We start from the raw sequence: 18,842 nt of genomic DNA on the forward strand, positions 1-18,842 counted from the left end.
CCGTTATAGATTTGCAGTAGATTACCATAACCCTGTCTTGGTCAATCTTATTCCTTTAATTTTTAGCTCACCCAGCTGCCTAGGACTTTACTTAATATTGTAAAATTAGTATTACCTGAAGATAGGCATGAAATAATTGCAGAAGTAGTTGTTTGTGAGCCTGAACACCGTGGCAGTAATTAATGTTTTTAATCTGATTTCATCTATGGCATTAACAAAAAATAGAAATTTCTGAGAAATAATACCCCTTGATAAAATATACCACAAATGCATATCATCAGTCAATAAAATATATATAATTAATATATATATATATATATATATTATATATATATATATATATATATATATATATATATATATATATATATATATATATATTAATAACACAAATAGTTTTCCTCTGCGAAATTCAAGGCACACTTATCCTTGACTATAGGATATATGTGATAAAATGACATAATAAAGATAAAGCATTAAAAATACCTCACCTATCATGGCACTATGACTAGATCACCTTACATAAAATTAAATTCAATAGATTCACAAACATCAAAAATGCCAACTAAGCAAATTAAAATAGAATTGATAGCAGCCATAATATTTTATACAACGCTTGTCAAAATTTATTTATAACTGTACAGATTTAATCTGTTGCACCATGACACTCTTTGGACTAATACGTATTGATGCATGTTCTTGATAGCACTGTGAACAGTATCCACCGGCATTGGTGCTACCGTAAAATCGGCAGTCTCGCGTTAAGCATGGCTGACTAGGACTCTCCGATCTCATATCACCCCTTACACAAACTGACACATCGTCATCAACAGCAACTGGAGTGAAAGTATCTGGAATTTCATTAGCCATTGTTGTTGTAATAATTGAAGGGGATGCAATAGCCGTGGCTGTAACGACCACAGAGGCCTGGCTCTCTACCACATCTGTCTCGTTACGATGAGCATTACTCTGGGCGCCGCATAGTGATTTTACGTTATTGCAATTGGGGCCAGTTGAGTTGTCACTGTAAAATGTTGAATTTGACAGATATATCGTACCATCTTTTTTAGTTGATAAAGGTTTTATGACAGGAATTTTATTAGCATCCATCACTGAATTTGCATCTAACTTTGCATAAAACTTAGACTTTCCTGCTCCATATTGTGCTCCATCTATTCTGTGTTGAGCTTTGGGCGAGCCGAGATTACTCGAAGTTTGCCTTTTATACTCCTGCTCTTCCTCTCTTTGCTTAGCATAACACGAAGAGCACATGTAAGCAGTGAGCGCAGTGCCGTACATGCTGCAACCAGGATTTATACATTCTACTGGTCCTTCCATTTCAACTTGATGTTCTAACTGTTCTAGTTCGAGCTGTATCATTTCCTCCTCTTGTCTTTTACGCATTTCTGCGTCTTTCTCAAACCTTCGACGGGCGGTGTTGAGATAGTTACGTACCATTTCTTCCTGGTACGCGTGTCGCTTTTCAGTGTGAATCAAGGCAGATAATATGAAACTCTGAGCAGATGACATTTTTAGCAAATGATTATTCTTGGATAAATGACAAGTTTTAACATAGTCATCTTTCTTTTTAAAAGAACCCGCTCTACCAAGTTTAGACAAAGTTCCAAAGTTCTTTTTAATTTTCTTTGACATAGTCTTACCTATGCTTCCAAACTGTTTAGCAACTGTCTGCAACTGTTTTGAGGCTTTACTCTTACTTGTAAAGATACCTGCAGTACCATCTGGATATGGGGGGCCCTCATCAGAATCAAAACTGGATTCGGAAGATTTCTTCTCAATTTCAGGATGATAATTTTCTGGTGACTCTACATCTTCAACAGACTGACAAGCTTCTAGGTAACCCGGAGGAATAGGAACCTGGAAGAAGAAAATTGTCACATATTCCAATACTTCTGTATCTAAAAGACCGCTAATAAAACATAAACATTATCCAAGTTTATAAATATTTAAAATCATATTACTGTATAAAGAATAACAATGCTCATTTAAATAACACAACCCAATAACACTGATTGTATAGTACAGTAACACTGATTGTATAGTACAGTAGTCTGTAATCAGCTTTAGACAGTTTGACCTGATAAAAAAAATTGGCATTCTCAGCTAGGCTGAGGGGCTGGAGTTGTGAACTTGAGGGGTATTCCTCAAATATCCATAAAAAACAATTTGATTGGAATATACAATTACTTTAACGTAGTCTGCACTTGGAAATTAAGAATCTTACAATCCAACAGTGGGTTTAAGCATTTTAAATTTATCCGTATTTAATTCATAATCATACAACTTTGTTATTTAAAAAACGAAACTATTTTTCTATAACAAAAATATGTATAAAATGAAAAACTTTTGAATGAAAATTAATTATTTCAATATATACCTGGATTTATGTGCTACTCCTTTAAAGAAGGGAAGAGCTTAATAATTACTGAATACTTAAAAAATATATACAAATGGTAAGAAGATTCGATTAATACCTCAGAAAAACAAATATTCCTGTAAAAAAAACACAGATGCCACTAAGGCAATTGCCTTCAGTGAGAATTATGTATATATATTTATATATATATATTTATATATATATATTCATCCTCTTCATCATCAAATTCCTAAATACTTAAAGGAGTCTACCTCATTAATCCTTTCTCCTTCCAATAATATTTCATCTTCCATTACATACTTGAGTAAAATTCAAATGGAAATATACTGTACACACCCTAGCCACAAAATACATAGAAATAAATCATGTCACGAGAGAAAAAGTAAGGGACATCAGTCAGGCTCGTAATTCAGTAAATCTGATTCACTGGCATGGGATTTCTCCTTAGACCCTCCTATCTTCCCTTGCCCTTTGGTATACAGAATGTGGGTGGCAGTGTAGCAATCCCACTGAGTTTTTGGGAAATGACATAACAAGAGAATACAGAATGTGGGTGGCAGTGTAGCAATCCCACTCAGTTTTTGGGAAATGACATAACAGGAGAAAATTTTATAATTCTTTGAGATAATATCAAGTTGGTCCTTGCAGTTAATAGTCTTTTATATTAACGGGAAAATACATTGAAATATTATACTGTCTGGAGGCAACTGTAAGGTGTCTAACTTGCCGTAAAATCCTCAATTGTTACAATACATCAGAAGACATTACCACAAAGTATTGGTCAAGTTACATCATAATTAAAAGAAAACTTAATAACAAAGCAATATGAATGTGACTATATACAGAACAATAATAGAGAGATGAACAAAACAAAAAAAATGAAAAATGTTATCATGGCCATATACTGTATACTCCAAGCTATTGTTGTAGAGAAATCAATCACCTAAATTATAGAAGGATCTAATTTGCATTCCCAAGTAAGCTAAAATACTGAACAACAGATAAAAGTACTAACCTGAGAAACGTCAAGGTACTCATTCAGAAGTCCAATTTTATCATGATTAGTGATGGTGAGTTTCTGTATCACAGCAGGATTTTGGTCATCATGACCCCAGACAAAGTCTTCACCGGGATCAATAACGAACTGGATAGGCAACAATTCATGGTAACAGTCTGTCACAGGAATCATAGCTGCAAAATACAATGCAATTAAAGGGTAATAAAGGCCTCCTTACTTATTTTATAAAATATTCTTATATTAACCCTTTTACCCCCAGGCTATTTGTAAATTTCCAACCCTTAACCCCCAGGAAGTTATTTTTTTCCCAGCACATTTTGCAGTATATTTTTTTTAAATTGCTCTAATAGCCTTAATTTTTGTCAAAGAGAGGTTAGGTTGGTCTCATTTTCTTGGAAAATGCCTGAATTTTCTCAAAAAAATTATCAAAAATATGAAAAGAAATTTTATAGCATTTTCTTGCAAGGACGTACCGGTACGTCCATGGGGGTAAAGGGATGGCTTTTGTGAAACGTACCAGTACGTCCTTTGGGGGTAAAAGGGTTAAATTAGTTTTGTTTGATTTGTTTCATCAAAGTCTCTAATGATTGAATGTACACCATAATTCTTGACACTAATGGTCTGAAGTTCACCTGCTTGCAAAAGAAAATCCAGGATATATTTAAGAGCCATCTGTACTGTATTGCTCTTTTATTTATGTCTACCATGGTACTTGCTCCAATTTTGGAAGGTAGCCAACATAGAAAAAAAAAAAATTGTTTTCTCATTGTTCCTTTTTGCCTGACAGGGACTCGGCCGAGTTTAGTTGGTACTGCTAGGGTGCCACAGCCCACCCTCCTCTGCTTTCCATCACAAATGAAGCTTCATATGCTAACTCCCATACTGCCACTACCTCAGCCGTCACCAAGGTAGCAGCAGGGCCTATCGGAACTGCCTCACAATTCCTTAGTCTTCACTTCTATTCCTAACATGCTCTTTTACCTCTCTCACATCTATCTTCCTGTTACCTAGGGTTTTCTTCACTCCATCCATCCCCTCAAACCTTGGTCTTCCTCTTGCAATTCTCCCATCAACTCTTGCATTCATCACCTTCTTCAGCAGATGACCTTTTTCCATCCTTACTATATGGCCAAACCACCTAAATACATTCATATCCACTCTAGCTGCTCATTCATTTCTCACACTCATTCTCACCTCACTTCTTCGTTCTTAACCTATCCAATCGAGATACACAAGCCAAATTTTTTAGACACTTCATCTCGAACACATTCAATTTCTGTCTCTCCATCACTTTCATTCCCCACAATTCCGATCCATACGTCACAGTTGGTACAATCACTTTCTCAAACAGAACTTTCTTAATTTCATTCCTAACCCCCTATTCTTTACCACTCCCTTCACTGCCCCCAACACTTTATATCCTCTATCTCAAATCAACACAGCTTCTCCTCATTGTCTGCAACCAATACAGTATCATCTGCAAACAACAACTGATTCGCCTTCCACTCATGATCACTCTCGTCTATCAGTTTCCATCCTCGACCAAGCACTACAGTATTCACCTCTTACAGTTCCATCAACAACCAAATTGAAAAACTATAGCGAAATCTCATATCCATATCTCAGCCCCACTCTCACTGGAAACCACTCACTCACTTCATTCCCTACCCTAACACATGCTTTATTGCCTATGTATAAGCTCTTCGCTGCTTGCAACAACCTTCCACAAATTCCATATAACCTCACCACATTCTACTTTGTTTCTCTATCACCTTTATCATAACTTTAGTGGTTTCAGTAATAGATTATTATTAACATTATTACTAGCTAAGCTACAATTCTAGTTGGAAAAGCAGGATGCTATAAGCCCAAAGGCTCTATCTGAAAAAAAATAGCCCAGTGAGGAAAGGAAATAAATGAACTACAAGATTTATGTCACCCTGTTCAACATAAAAACATTCACCGCAAGTTTGAACTTTTGAAGTTCCACCGAATCAACTACCTGATTAGGAAGATCCTTCCACAACTTGGTCACAGCTCGAATAAAACTTCATGATGGAGAAGGCATGAATATTAGAATTAACTGCATACCTAGTATTATGAATAGGATGGTACTGACCAAGATATTTAATGCAAAGAATGGTCAGAATTATGAAAAATCTTATGCAACACGCATAATAAACTAACTGAACGCAGCACCAGAGATTAATATCTAGATCAGGAAGAAGAGATTCAGCAGCTGAAGTCCAGACAGGTGAACAATACTCGAAACAAGGCAGAATGAAAGAATTAAAACACTTCTTTAGAATAGATTGACCACCGAAAATCTTAAAAGACTCTCAATACGCCAAGTTTTTGTGCACTTGAAGAAACAAACCTAATGTGTTTCTCAAAAATAAATTGTAATGAAGAATCACACCTAAAGTTTTAAAAGTCATACACTGTTAAAAAAACATTATCAATCCTGAGATCTGGATGTTGAGGAGCTACTGTCCTCATTCTACTTACAATTATACTTTGAGTTTTCTTAGGGTTCAACTTCATGACCCATAATTTGCACCATGCACTAGCTTTACCTAGATCTCTATTAAGGGATTCAGTAATCCCAGATATATATACAGGAGATGGAATTGATGCTTGTTTTCTAGGCCAAACCACATGTTACGTATATATTGTATGAAAAGTAATTGGTCCAGAACACTACCCTGAGGAACCCCAGATATTACATTCCTATAATCACTATGGTGCCCATCAACAACTTTGCAATCTATTACTTAAAAATTCAATAATGATGCTAAGAAAAGACCCACCCACTCCCAACTGTTCGAATTTGAAAACAAGAGCCTTAAGATTAACACGGTCACAGGCCAATCATATAAACTTCCTGACCACAATCAAGGGATATCTGTACAGCACTGGAGATTGTAAGGGCATCACATACTCCATGGCCTTTACGAAAGCTAAATTGCAAACTAAGGAAAAGATGAATACAGTACCTTCAGCAAACATATCAATTTTAACAAAAATTAAAATCTTACAGCCTATACACCAGTTTCCCTAATTTCATATGCAACATCAAAATATAACTTTATTGGTTCCACAGCTCAAAAACTGCATTCACTGCCTTAATATACAGGTAATGGTAGGGTTTATAACTGTACTAAAATCATTCTAAAATGTTACATTTCAATAGGTCAAGGTAAAAAAATCAGTTAACCCTTTTACCCTCAAAGGACGTACTGGTACGTTTCACAAAACTCATCCCTTTACCCCCAGGGACGTACAGGTACGTCCTTGCAAAAAACTGCTATTTAAATTTTATTTTTGCATTTTTTTGATAATTTTTTGAGAAACTTCAGGCATTTTCCAAGAGAATGAGACCAACCTAACCTCTCTATGATGAAAATTAAGGCTGTTAGAGCAATTTAAAAAAAAATATACTGCAAAATGTTCTTGAAAAAAATAACCCCTGGGGGTTAAGGGTTGGAAATTTCCAAATAGCTTAGTGCTTCAACTCACCTGGAAGCTGATTACCACTGCAGTCTTGTTGACTTTCCATCACAACCAGGGCTGAGAAATGTGCTGCATCGTAAGTCAGAAGTAACGGTGATCGCTGACATTCCCTTGGTGGACACTCCAATGGAAGGTAAATACCACCAAATGGAATAGGTGCCAGTGGTTCTCCACTTACATCCTAAAGAAAGGTTTGTTTTCTTAATAAGATCACTTTAAAAATAATACTGTACTTAATCAACCAAATACAGTGAATAGTATATTAATCTTTTGATTCATGACTGAACATTATAAATACATTACACTTTTGCTTAGAATTATACAATAATTTTCAATACATTCTTAATCTGAATCATCAGTAATACAGCACTCTGCATAAATTAACAATACTGCACTGTATAAACAATGATATTTTGAAAATATATGTTAATCAGTAAAATATTTGCCTTTAACTACTATTCACTAGAAATACTTATTTTACAAATTAAAGTAAAATTTGCCGTGTACTGAACATGATTTTAATGTCGTTACTAAAATGAAGTTAGATGAACTATAAAGTTATTGTATGATAATTTAAAGAGCATGAGCATGAATAATGGTGAAGAAAATACTCTCCTATTTTTTGGTGGAACCTCACTGAGAAAATTACATAATACTGTAACATAAAATAGGAATATAAAAATGTAGTGCTGTTCAACTTCTAAATGTTCACGTTGTCACTAAATGAAAAGAAATCCATCATACTAGGGGGGCATGTTCCAAATGTATCATTTGCGACTCCAAAATCAATTATAAATACTTTTCAAAATTAACTAAGACAAATAACAGCATAGATAAAAATTCAAAGTTCATACTTAAGTTTGCATTACAGTAATCAATAAAGAAAGGGAGTATAAGACAGTTAAGTGAAGTTAATTTCATCCCATTATGATCATTATTGAAATCTCCAGTACTGTATAAACTCTTAAAACTAGCTTTGGTTATTTGGGTCCATGTCATGAGTAGCAATTTTTCTAAAAATTATTTCAGATCAACCTTGATAAAATCATTAGCTCAGTACAAACATGACAAATTTTTAAAAGTAATTTGTATTTTTCCTACCTATACAAAAATGAGTCCTTTATATACGAGAATGATAAACGTGAAGCTGGAATACGACAGTTAAAACTTCACAATGAGGTTTGGGTAGCTTTCCTGCCAAGGGCGGGAAAACTTCGACCTCTCTACTTGCTCACTGAGTAGTCACTTTGACTGCAACTGGACTTTCTAGAGGGTTAGTGATGACAGGAAAGTACGAATAAAGGACTCGGGTGTGAAAAGTTAGGAAAATTACAAATTACTTTAAAAAATTTATTTGTTCTTACACAGATACAAACCATCACCCTTTACATCGGAAACTTATCCTTAAGCGAGAGGATTTTCCCTTTCCCTTCCATATCTAACTGGCTGGAAAACTAATCCTGGGATTTCTAAACTAGGACCTTGCAGGTAGTGAAAGTTCAAGTTCATTCTTAAACATAGTGCACCAGTGGTGTGACTATACCAGCGGGTCAACACCCTATGCAATAAAGGGCATTGAGCAGAAAACCTCTGTGTCATACTGCTGAGGCATATATATACTAATAGGTTTGTCTGGTCCCAACTAAGTCACAGTAGTATCCAATGGGTTTGAGTTAACACCATATAGCATATGAAAAATAAGGTGTTTGCCTGGTCACTGCACTCTCCCCCTTGTAAGGAAGTGTTTGGAATGACACTTCTATGTCATGTCATAGAAAAGCTACCAGTAAGGCGGGGCTTGCCTGCAGGCAAATCGATTCCGCTGACATAGTTTCTGATGTTATTGATCGAGACTTGAACTCTCTTATCGGGCTATTGGCCAAGGAGGGTTGCTGTCTAGTGAAAAGTGTCTCTTCCATAAATCTGAATGTAATAATGCTCTAGACCTAATGAAAAAGTTGTCTAATACAATATGGGGTGCAAAGAGATCAATTTCACTGATGATCTATAAAGCATTAGTGTTACCGGGAATATATTATGATCAGGATTTGAAGCTACTTTAAAGTCTTTAGATACAACACACACTCAAGGTCTAAGACTTTGCAGGGGAACCTTTAGATGTTCCCCCAAATATCTCAGTGCTAGGTGATATTGTGGAAGCCCCCTGGGACCTACATTGAGATTTTGTACTCATACAAAGTGCACCAAAGAGCCTCTCCACCCATTCTCCAAGAAAGATTCTCTTCAACCCCAGTGGTACATTTATAAATAATTGTGAACCACCATTCCCAATAAGAGAAAATAGGCTATTACACACAAGGAACAAAGGGAGTGCGGGTCCACATCGGGCTTGGACAAGAAAGCCCCACACGACTTCCCGGCCTTAGGCCCAGGACAACGGCGGGTATGCTCCATAACACACTATCACAGTACCACCAGAGACAGGAACGTAGCGGAAAATGATAAGAGAAAACTAATAAACACAAGGGAAAACACGAGGATTTAAGTTATAAGCGCGAAAGCACGATGGAAAGCACAACGGACCACGGGAAAACACACGTGGAACACAAGAGTCGGAGACACAAAGGGTCGTACTGAGATACGGAGAGCGTCGAGATGATATCACGATGCGACCAGAGAACTTACTGAAGGTCAAGACCCAAGCTAACATAAGGCCTGCCTCGAGACTGCCCTCAGGGCACGTATCCTTCCGCCTAGGCCTACCATTACAGAAAACGGAAGTAGGATAAACTACACAAAACTCTGGTCGGTTGAGAGGAGGTTCCAGGTAACTCCTAAGAAAATAGTTCGAGGTAAGTCCCTGTGTTGGAACAAATAGGCTATTACAATCTACAAACATCAGAGTGAACCTTATTGAACCCCCTTATTCAACAGCCCTTGGGAGGTAATTACATTACTTTTCACTATACAAACCCGAGTACTCTGCTCCAGTATGTATCTGTATAGGAATCATTTACATTCTTTTCACTATCTAACCTGTTTCTTTGCTTCGGGATTTATTCTTGTAGGAAAAAAAAGTGAGGGTTAGAAGTGGCACTGCCATGGAAGAGCATGAAGTGAGAGAGTGTACAGCACATGAATTATTAGTAAGTATTGAATTAATAATTTTATCTTAAAAATTAGGTTTACAGAATTCAATAGTGAAAATCAATTAGATAAAGTTGGGGACTTCAGCAAAATGGGAACAGGATAGATAGCAGGTAATGTGGGGAAGTCAGCTGCTGATGATCTGGGTAATATTATTATTATTATCATTATTACTTGCTAAGCTACAACCCTAGTTGGAATAGCAGAATGCTATAATCCAGGGGCCCCATCAGGAAAAATAGCTCAGTGAGAGAGGAAACAAGGAAAAATTAAATATTTTAAGAACAGCAACAACATCTAAATAAATACTTCAATATAAACTATAAAAACTTTAACAAAACAAGAATAAGAGAAATTAAATAGACTGGTGTGCCCGAGTGTACCCTCAAGCAAGAGAACTCTAATCCAAGACAGTGGAAGACCATGGTACAGAGGCTATAGCACTACCCATGACTAGAGAACAATGGTTTGATTTTGGAGTGTCCTTCTCCTAGAAGAGCTGCTTATCTTAGCTAAAGAGTCTCTTCTACCCTTACCAAAAGGAATGTAGCCACTGAACAATTAGAGTGCAGTAATTAACCCCTTGGGTGAGGAAGAATTGTTTGGTAATCTCAGTGTTGTCAGGTGTATGAGGACAGAGGAGAATCTGTAAAGAATATGCCAAACTATTCGGTGTATGTGTAGGCAAAGGGAAAGTGAACCGTAACCAAAGAAGGATCCAATGTAATACTGTCTGGCCAGTCCAAGGACCCTATAACTCTCTAGCGGTAGTATCTCAACGGGTGGCTGGTGCCCTGGCATATGCAAGGGTAACAGGCTAACTATACTGTTTCTTTTCAAACTAGGAATTGAGTGTCACTGATTTCACTGAGCAAGAAGTTTGGCTGATTGTAAGTATTAGGTATGTGAGAGATAATGTTGAAACAGTCTTTTCTATGGCATACCTTCAATGTCACATCTGCCACTACAATGATTGGACGACGCAATACATGAGCTAAAGCAAGAACATGTATTTCCTCAAGGCTTTCATATACTCGCCCAGTGCAGTCATCCCCTTGATTTGTGAGGAACCTGCGAACACAAGAAAGCATAAACTTTTAATATAATGCATACTGTATTATAGAACGTAGAAAATAGCTTTACTCATAGTTCAGTACTTACATACCATAGACTTAAGAGTACTATCAAATAAAATCTTTAAAGCAAATTGTCTGATTAATTCTTGTGAGTTGGCATCATAACAACTATAGTCCATTTCTTTTAGCGATGCATATTTGCACCGACTCGCGGCGGTGCCCTTTTAGCTCGAAAAAGTTTCGTGATCGCTGATTGGTTGGAATTATCTCGTCCAACCAATCAGCGATCCGGAAACTTTTCCGGGCTAAAAGGGCACTGCTGCGAGTCGGTGCAAATCTGCATCGCTAAAAGAAATTGACTATAGTAATATTTTGGCTCTGAAGGAAGACAAAGCGGACAAAATCATTTTTCCCCAAGGTTACACTGACAGATAGGGTTTGTAGCCCACTTAATGTGGTTAGCTGAAGCTAAAACCAACAAGAAAAGGATTTTAGTCGTGAGATCTTCAAAAGAAATATTTCAACTTAAAAATTTGGCACTTCTATATTATTATCAAAAGGGAGGAGATCAACTCTTTCAGAGCTGGCCTGATTAAATTTGGGAAGAAAGAATATTATTCAGTATATTAAAGCTAATAGATGAATAAAGAAAAAATATATGGTAAATGTGAGGTAAAAAATATAAATGAGAGAAAAATTTATGATAAATATAAATTTAAATCTTATCTATAAAGGCTATGTTTCTTGAAAATCTTTAGATCTTAAAAACAGAAATTCCCAGAGTCCAATAAAATGTCAAAAAACTTCCCAAAACATAAATAGATCTCTCTTTTCAAAACATTAATCACTAAAAATATGTTGTATGTTTAAAACAGTGTCGCACTCGCAGCACATGGTTTCAGCAACTATGTTATTAATTGCCAATACAGTCCCACTTAAAACACTACCCTAGGAGACACTAAAGCCAAGGTTGTACGATTCAGAATAAACATTCTCTTACACTAAAGCCAAGGTTGTACGATTCAGAATAAAAACACACTTTACAAGTTTGAAAGGTTCTTCCAACAATAAAATTTATAATAAAAATAGGGAGGTGGCCTCGAAAATCATTATGATATAAGGATTTTAGGACTGAATGCATCTAAGCAGTCATATGCCTTCTGAATGTCAAAAAATATAGCTACTGGGATTTGGTTTTGTTCAAAATCTCTACATATGCAATTTCCCAATATGAAAGAGAGATCAAGGTAAATCACTTTGATTGTGAGGCAAATTGCGATGCTAATTATATGTTATTACGACGTAAACACCATTTCCAATTATAATTTACCATTTTTTTTAGTAACTATCAGGCAATGAACATATTATCATAATAGAGTACAGGAACTTAAAACTGAAAAAAAGCTTACCCATTACTTAGCCTTTTAGATACTGGAGTAGGATCAATATTATTTTTTGCACTTCCATTTAAGTGGTTTCCTTCTTTCCCAGCAACATTGTCATCTTGACCACCACGTGGTGCACTTGATGCAAGTCTAAGAACGTTGGCCCATTCTGTGTCCCATTCCTCGTTACTATACACTAAGCCTGAAATAACATATACATACAGTAACTGGTAGTAACATCTAATACAAAATCTAATCAGTACACTATTTTAAAACTTACACAAATTATACAAATGTAAAAAATCTAATGACAAAGAAATTAAGAACACAAAAGATTGTATCTTCCAAATAATTTAATAAAATACTACAAATTGTACACGAGTTATAAAACATGTAAAATTCATTATAATCTCAAACTTTTATCATAATTCTGCATAATATCAGGCACTACAAATTCCTTGTTTACGATTGACTCCCTATTTGTAAAGACAAACTACTTATAAAGCAAAATCCAAAATATTAAATGAAGTATTATTTCTATGAATGTCTACAGGTGTCCATGCTGTTGCTCTAAAAGCTTTATTTCATTGCTGATTACCACTAAAACTAAAATATTTCTTGTTTCCTTGCCTTTCAAAAGACTTTTAAAAGATGTCTCTAGTGAAGTAATGAGATAATCTAGAAGTTAATGGCAATAACCGATCAAACCTATCCATAATATTGTTGGAACAAAGATTTTAAGTCCAAAATTTCCTTATTTCCTTTCCTCACTAGGCTATTTTTCCTTGTTGAAGCCCTTGGGCTTATAGCATCTTGCTTTTCCAATTAGGGTTGTAGCTAGGGTAGTAATAATAATAATGCTAGAGTCAATCTCGTTGAATATGCAGATTTTATGATTATTAACTATCCATTCAACCCTGGATCCATTTGTGTCAACATTAACACAATTTCCATCCCAGAGTGATTTATGGGCACTTAAGTCTCTAAATAAAGGAAATCTTCTTGCTTATTTACAAATTCTTTGGCTATTTTTTGCAAATTATAGTTGGATTATAGTTGAATGTATACTATTATAAATGTTAAAGGCGTTATCATTCTATTGTACTTAAATTCCTGACAATTGAATTTTGGAAGTGTTGAAAAATTACTGCAATAATTTCCTACCGGTTTCTCTATTTTGTTGTGCAACTTGCCATCGCCAGCGTCTCCAAAGTGGACGGCTATACTGACTCCTAGTCAAAAATTCATGAAGGGCTTTCCTGAGTGTAAGCAATCGGTCATGGAATCCCCACATTCCTGCAAAGTAAGACTAAATTAACAAACACATCACATAATGCACTAAAATTACAAGGAACGAGATGTCCAAAAAGCTATAAGATTATCATCAAAATGGAGAAGATTAACCAGGCAAATGATTCAAACTTGACTGTTACAGAGCTGACACAAATGAATTCTGTAAGGAATACATAAAGCAAAATTTAGATTAGATTTAAGTGATATATGAAATAAATTAAAGATAAAAGTCTGCCATAAATAGAATTCAAATTCTATCTATTAAACCTATTCTTTTTGAAAACATTAAATCAATTTAAAAAAACAACTCAAAATCCGATGAAATGTCAGACGTATTCATCTGATCGAATAATGAATTTGCCTTGTAAAAATTGCATTTGGAAAAAAAATGTCAAACGGTTAAAATTTCACAATTACTCCACTTGCAAACTACTATATCTCACGAGTTGGGCACATTAAAAAGCCTGGGGTGAATTCTGTATGACAAAAAGAAATTTAACTGTAGTGACTTTTCTATCTAGTCTGATGATTCCCCACAGAGAAACAAATGGTTTGATGTTTCAATTAGCTGTTTTCTGATTCATTATTCCACGTGGATTATCACTTTGTTACTATGAAATGCATTATTCCATCCATCCATATACCAAAGGCACTTCCCCCAATTTTGGGGGGTATGCATTATTATGGTTGCATTAATCTTAATAGGGAGTTTAATGCCAAGTTGTAAATGCAATTCTAATTAGCAACATCATCTCATTTTTCATTACCATCAACTCAGATGGGGACCTGAATACAAAACAGTTCAGTAGCTCTTTAAGTAACCTTAAACAGCTTTTATGGTACTTCTTGGATCAGAATACATGGCAAAATCACAAATTTTAAGTAATTTGTATTTTTCCTAACAGTACTTACCTCGAAGTACTTTCTTAGGAGTATCTGGGATCTCCTCCCATCTGACCAGAGTTTTGTATAGTTTACCCTAAACCCATTTTCTATGAGGGGTAACCTCAGGCGGAGTGATACGTGCCCTGAGGCTAACCCCAGGTCAGAGAGCATGCCTGCTCAGGTCTCGACCTCCAGTAAGTTCTCTGGTCGCGTCGCGATATCATCTCGCCGCTCTTCTAATCCCAGTGTGACTTTGTGTGTCCCCGACCCTTTGTGTCTCACGCGGTACCCACGTGATCCCATTGTGCTTTCTCTTTGTGCTTTCCCTGTGCGTGCTTGTGTCTCGTAGTGCTTTCTCCTACACCATGGAGCATCCTCGCCGTTGTCCTGGGCCTATGGCCGGTAAATCTAGGATTCAACCTGTCTTCAATTGTTTTACCAATGGTAGTTCATATGCAAGCACGGACATTTCAGTAGCTAATGAGATGAGACTTACAGTATTTTGTGTGCGCATACTGCAGTACACCCAGCACCAATTAAACATTTGGAGCCATCAATATATATATACTATAATAACCTATCCTTTGAATACTATGATGATATGAAGTAAAATAGTATTTCTTTGATAAATGAAAAAGATGGAGGCATATTCTTGCTTTCATCATGATCCACAATAGAGGGAAAAAAAGATAGGTGATTAAGGTTCATTATAACATCTACAATAATCTTACTGGGAATGGAGGTTCATGATTGTTTAAAAATACATCAATTTGGTTGAAGAGCTTCTTTGTTGGAGAATTGGTGGATCGGATCTTCAAAGTACAGTACTGTACTTGGCATTGTTACAAAATCTCAATGTAAGGACAAAGATAACACCCATTTTACTAGCTTTAGATCCTGATCCATAATATCGTCGTCGTCGGCGCCCACTCGTGTCCGAGTATTGGGTTCTGTCGTTAGCCATCAGCCTCCTGAGAAAGTGATGAAGAAGGGTGGAGGAAACGACTGAATGCCAGTAGCTGGGTATATTGTTTTGGGTGGTCGTGGCTTTGCAACGGCCACGCACACACACTTGGCCCACACTGTTTTTACCGCGGCTCAAGACATATGAGACAGGCGGCTTCTCCGATGTTGGTTGCATCGGGCTGCCAGGTTCTTGTTATGTCAAGGCCCGCCTTGTTGCCTGCCCGACAGGCATTGCCCTCTTCCGCCAGCGCTGGGAAGCTCCGCCGTTGGGGTCTTGTTTGGTTTGATTTTGCAGTTTTCCTTCTCCTAGCCTTTGAAGTAGAGGGGCTTGAGTGTCTCAATGATGGGCTGGGCAATGGCAGTGGGGTAGTTTATCCTCCCTGGCAGGCTCAACCATACCGCTAAGGCCAGTTCTGAGAGACCAGACCAAGACTGGACCCTATATCCATAATATAGGTCTATCATAATCTATACTGGATAAGAACAATGCTTCATAAATCATCAATAAAGTTGATCTAGCACTAAATATTGTAGGAGATAATTTTATCGTTGAGACCATTACTAAATTTAGATTTGATATAGGCTAAGACATACAGTATTCTTTTCAATTAAGGTGGGTATTGTATTGAACATAAGTTCGAAAAATTTTATCTTATCCTGGACTTAGATTTGAGAGTTATCCACTGGGAGATTTTAGTTTTGTTTTCATTAATTATTCTTGTATAACATTATTCCTTGAGTTTTTTTTCTGCAGGAAGTCTGAAGAAAACAGATGCAGTCTAAATTATTTACTTGGGAGGTTCATATTGCTTCTTCTTTAGAAGCTCGGTTTATTGACAGCTAACCACCTTTTTTTTTTTTTTTAATAAGCACATGCCTATAGTAAAATAATGAGACACTCCAAGTATCTTATTGTTAATTCAATCTCTCTGTCGTGTCACTTGGATAAACTATCTATTCTCGAGATTCCAGATTGTAATATGTTTTAGTGCATTTTAAGATGTCTTTCTCTGGATTTGCTAGCTATTACTGCATAGGGATAGTACTGATGGTAGCATCCTTGCCTGGTGATCGCCAGACTGGGGTTAAAATCCTGCTCAAACTTGTTAGTTCCTTTGGTCGCTGCAACCTCACCATCCTTGTGAGCTAAGGATATGGGGTTTGGGAGAGTCTATAGGTCCATCTGCTAGGTTATCAGCAGCCATTTCCTGGCCCTCATTGGTCCTAGCTTGAGTGGAGATGGGGCTTGGGCGCTGATCACTGATCATACGTAATATGGTCATTCTCTAGGGCATTGTCCTGCTTGATTGGGCAATGTCCCTGTCCCTTGCCTCTGCCATTCATGAGCAGCCTTTAAACCTTTACTAATACAGTAGTCAAATTCAAGGCAAAAATCCATGAATTTATTCATGCTCATGGTTTGAATATTGCAATAAATTCACACAGAGTTCTAAGTCCTAATTGAAACTTTAGACAAGGTAAACTTATACACACCCAAAGAAGCAGCATGTAAGAGGCAATTGCCATCACCCGTTGTTGCCAAAGGCCATAACCTTTGTGATGCACCTATTAATGCCCACCAATTTAGACGACCAGCCCCTTCTAGAGAAACTAGGGTTGAGGTTTCGATCAGATCTCGCTCCAAAAATAGACGAAATTCATCTGAAAAATAAAAGTAAACTTTAAAAATAGATATGAACATGCACACAATATGGGATATGCAATGAGCTTCACATTACTAATTATATATAGTGTTAACCCTCGATTTTCACAGGGTTAAGTACAGAGACCACTAGGAAGATCAAAATACTCCATAATTCTGGTGCCCTACTGTCACTTGACTCATCACCATCCTCACCACTGACTGCTCGTATCACCCTCAGTAACTCAAAAGAGTGTTTTTACTTAGTTAATTCACTATACTCTAGTTTATATTCTTGTACTTGTAAAGTACAGTAATGTACAATCTCTTATTTTGACACCCTCTCCTTAATAAATGCTTTTCAACTATCTATAACACTAAATAAAACACTACATTTCATTTCCCTTATAGTTTCATTTCTAATACTGTCTTGACATTTAACTCCAAATATTCTTCTGAGGGCTTTGTTCTCAAATCTACTAAATCTGTTGGACATTGTTTTATTGTCATACCACAACTCATGTCCATACAGTAACACCAATCTCACTAAAATGATATTTTAATTATAAAATAAATTTTTTAATATACTTAACCGGTGAATATATAATAGCTGCTACTCAGCGGCTCGACAGAAAACACACTCAAAAAACTCGCGAGCGATCGCTATGAAGGTTGCGGGTGTGCCCACCAGCGCCAACTATCGGCCAGATACCACTCTTGCATGTAAACAAACCCTTCAATTCTTCTCGTCCCGCTGCGTCTCTATTGGGGAGGAAGGGAGGGCCTTTAATTTATATATTCACCGGGTAAGTATATTCAAAAATTTATTTTATAATTAAAATATCATTTTTAAATATTTAACTTAGCCGGTGAATATATAATAGCTGATTCACACCCAAGGCGGTGGGTAGAGACCAGAGTTAATTAAGTTTACAGCGTATAAGCTAAGAGTTTTTGACAGTTATCAATATAACAAAACCAAAATATATAGGTACCTGGTAAGGAAGTTGACTTAGACGATTACTCTGCCTTGTAAGTCTGTCTTCCTCACGAAGCCCAGCGATCCTCTTAGGATGCTGAAAGACTCCCAGGAGCTGAAGTATAAAGGGTTGCAACCCATACTAACAGGACCTCATCAAACCCCTAATCTGGGCGCTCTCAAGAAATGACTTTGACCACCCGCCAAATCAACCAGGATGCGAAAGGCTTCTTAGCCTTCCGTACAGCCCAAAAAACAATATTAAAAAACATTTCAAGAGACAGATTAAAAAGGATATTGGAATTAGGGTAATGTAGTGGTAGAACCCTCACCCACTACTGCACTCGCTGCAACGAATGGACCCAGTGTGTAGCAGTCCTCGTAAAGAGTCTGGACATCTTTTAAGTAAAATGACGCGAACACTGACTTGCTTCTCCAAAAAGTCGCGTCCATAATACTTTGCAGAGATTTATTTTGCTTGAAGGCCACGGAGGTTGCTATAGCTCTAACTTCGTGCATCTTAACCTTAAGCAAACATCGGTCTTTCTCATTCAAGTGAGAATGAGCTTCTCGTATTAA

The 18,842-nt window shown here is 36.6% G+C and overlaps 1 protein-coding gene across 1 annotated transcript in view; it reads right to left on the reverse strand.

Moving 5' to 3' along the window:
* Nucleotides 1–383: 383 nt before the first annotated feature.
* Nucleotides 384–18,842, reverse strand: part of LOC137650192 (OTU domain-containing protein 7A-like) — a 62,818-nt gene continuing 44,359 nt past the window's right edge. The window contains exons 5-11 of the mRNA XM_068383369.1: nucleotides 17,137–17,304; nucleotides 13,663–13,794; nucleotides 12,523–12,700; nucleotides 10,982–11,108; nucleotides 6,936–7,110; nucleotides 3,414–3,589; nucleotides 384–1,878 (exon numbers count right to left, since the gene is read on the reverse strand). Of these exons, the coding sequence (XP_068239470.1) occupies nucleotides 631–1,878; nucleotides 3,414–3,589; nucleotides 6,936–7,110; nucleotides 10,982–11,108; nucleotides 12,523–12,700; nucleotides 13,663–13,794; nucleotides 17,137–17,304 (2,204 nt within the window). The 3' untranslated portion in view covers nucleotides 384–630. The remainder of the gene's footprint in view (nucleotides 1,879–3,413; nucleotides 3,590–6,935; nucleotides 7,111–10,981; nucleotides 11,109–12,522; nucleotides 12,701–13,662; nucleotides 13,795–17,136; nucleotides 17,305–18,842) is intronic.

The sequence above is a fragment of the Palaemon carinicauda genome, chromosome 11 (genome assembly GCF_036898095.1).
Source record: "Palaemon carinicauda isolate YSFRI2023 chromosome 11, ASM3689809v2, whole genome shotgun sequence".
Taxonomy (NCBI): Eukaryota; Metazoa; Arthropoda; class Malacostraca; order Decapoda; family Palaemonidae; genus Palaemon; species Palaemon carinicauda.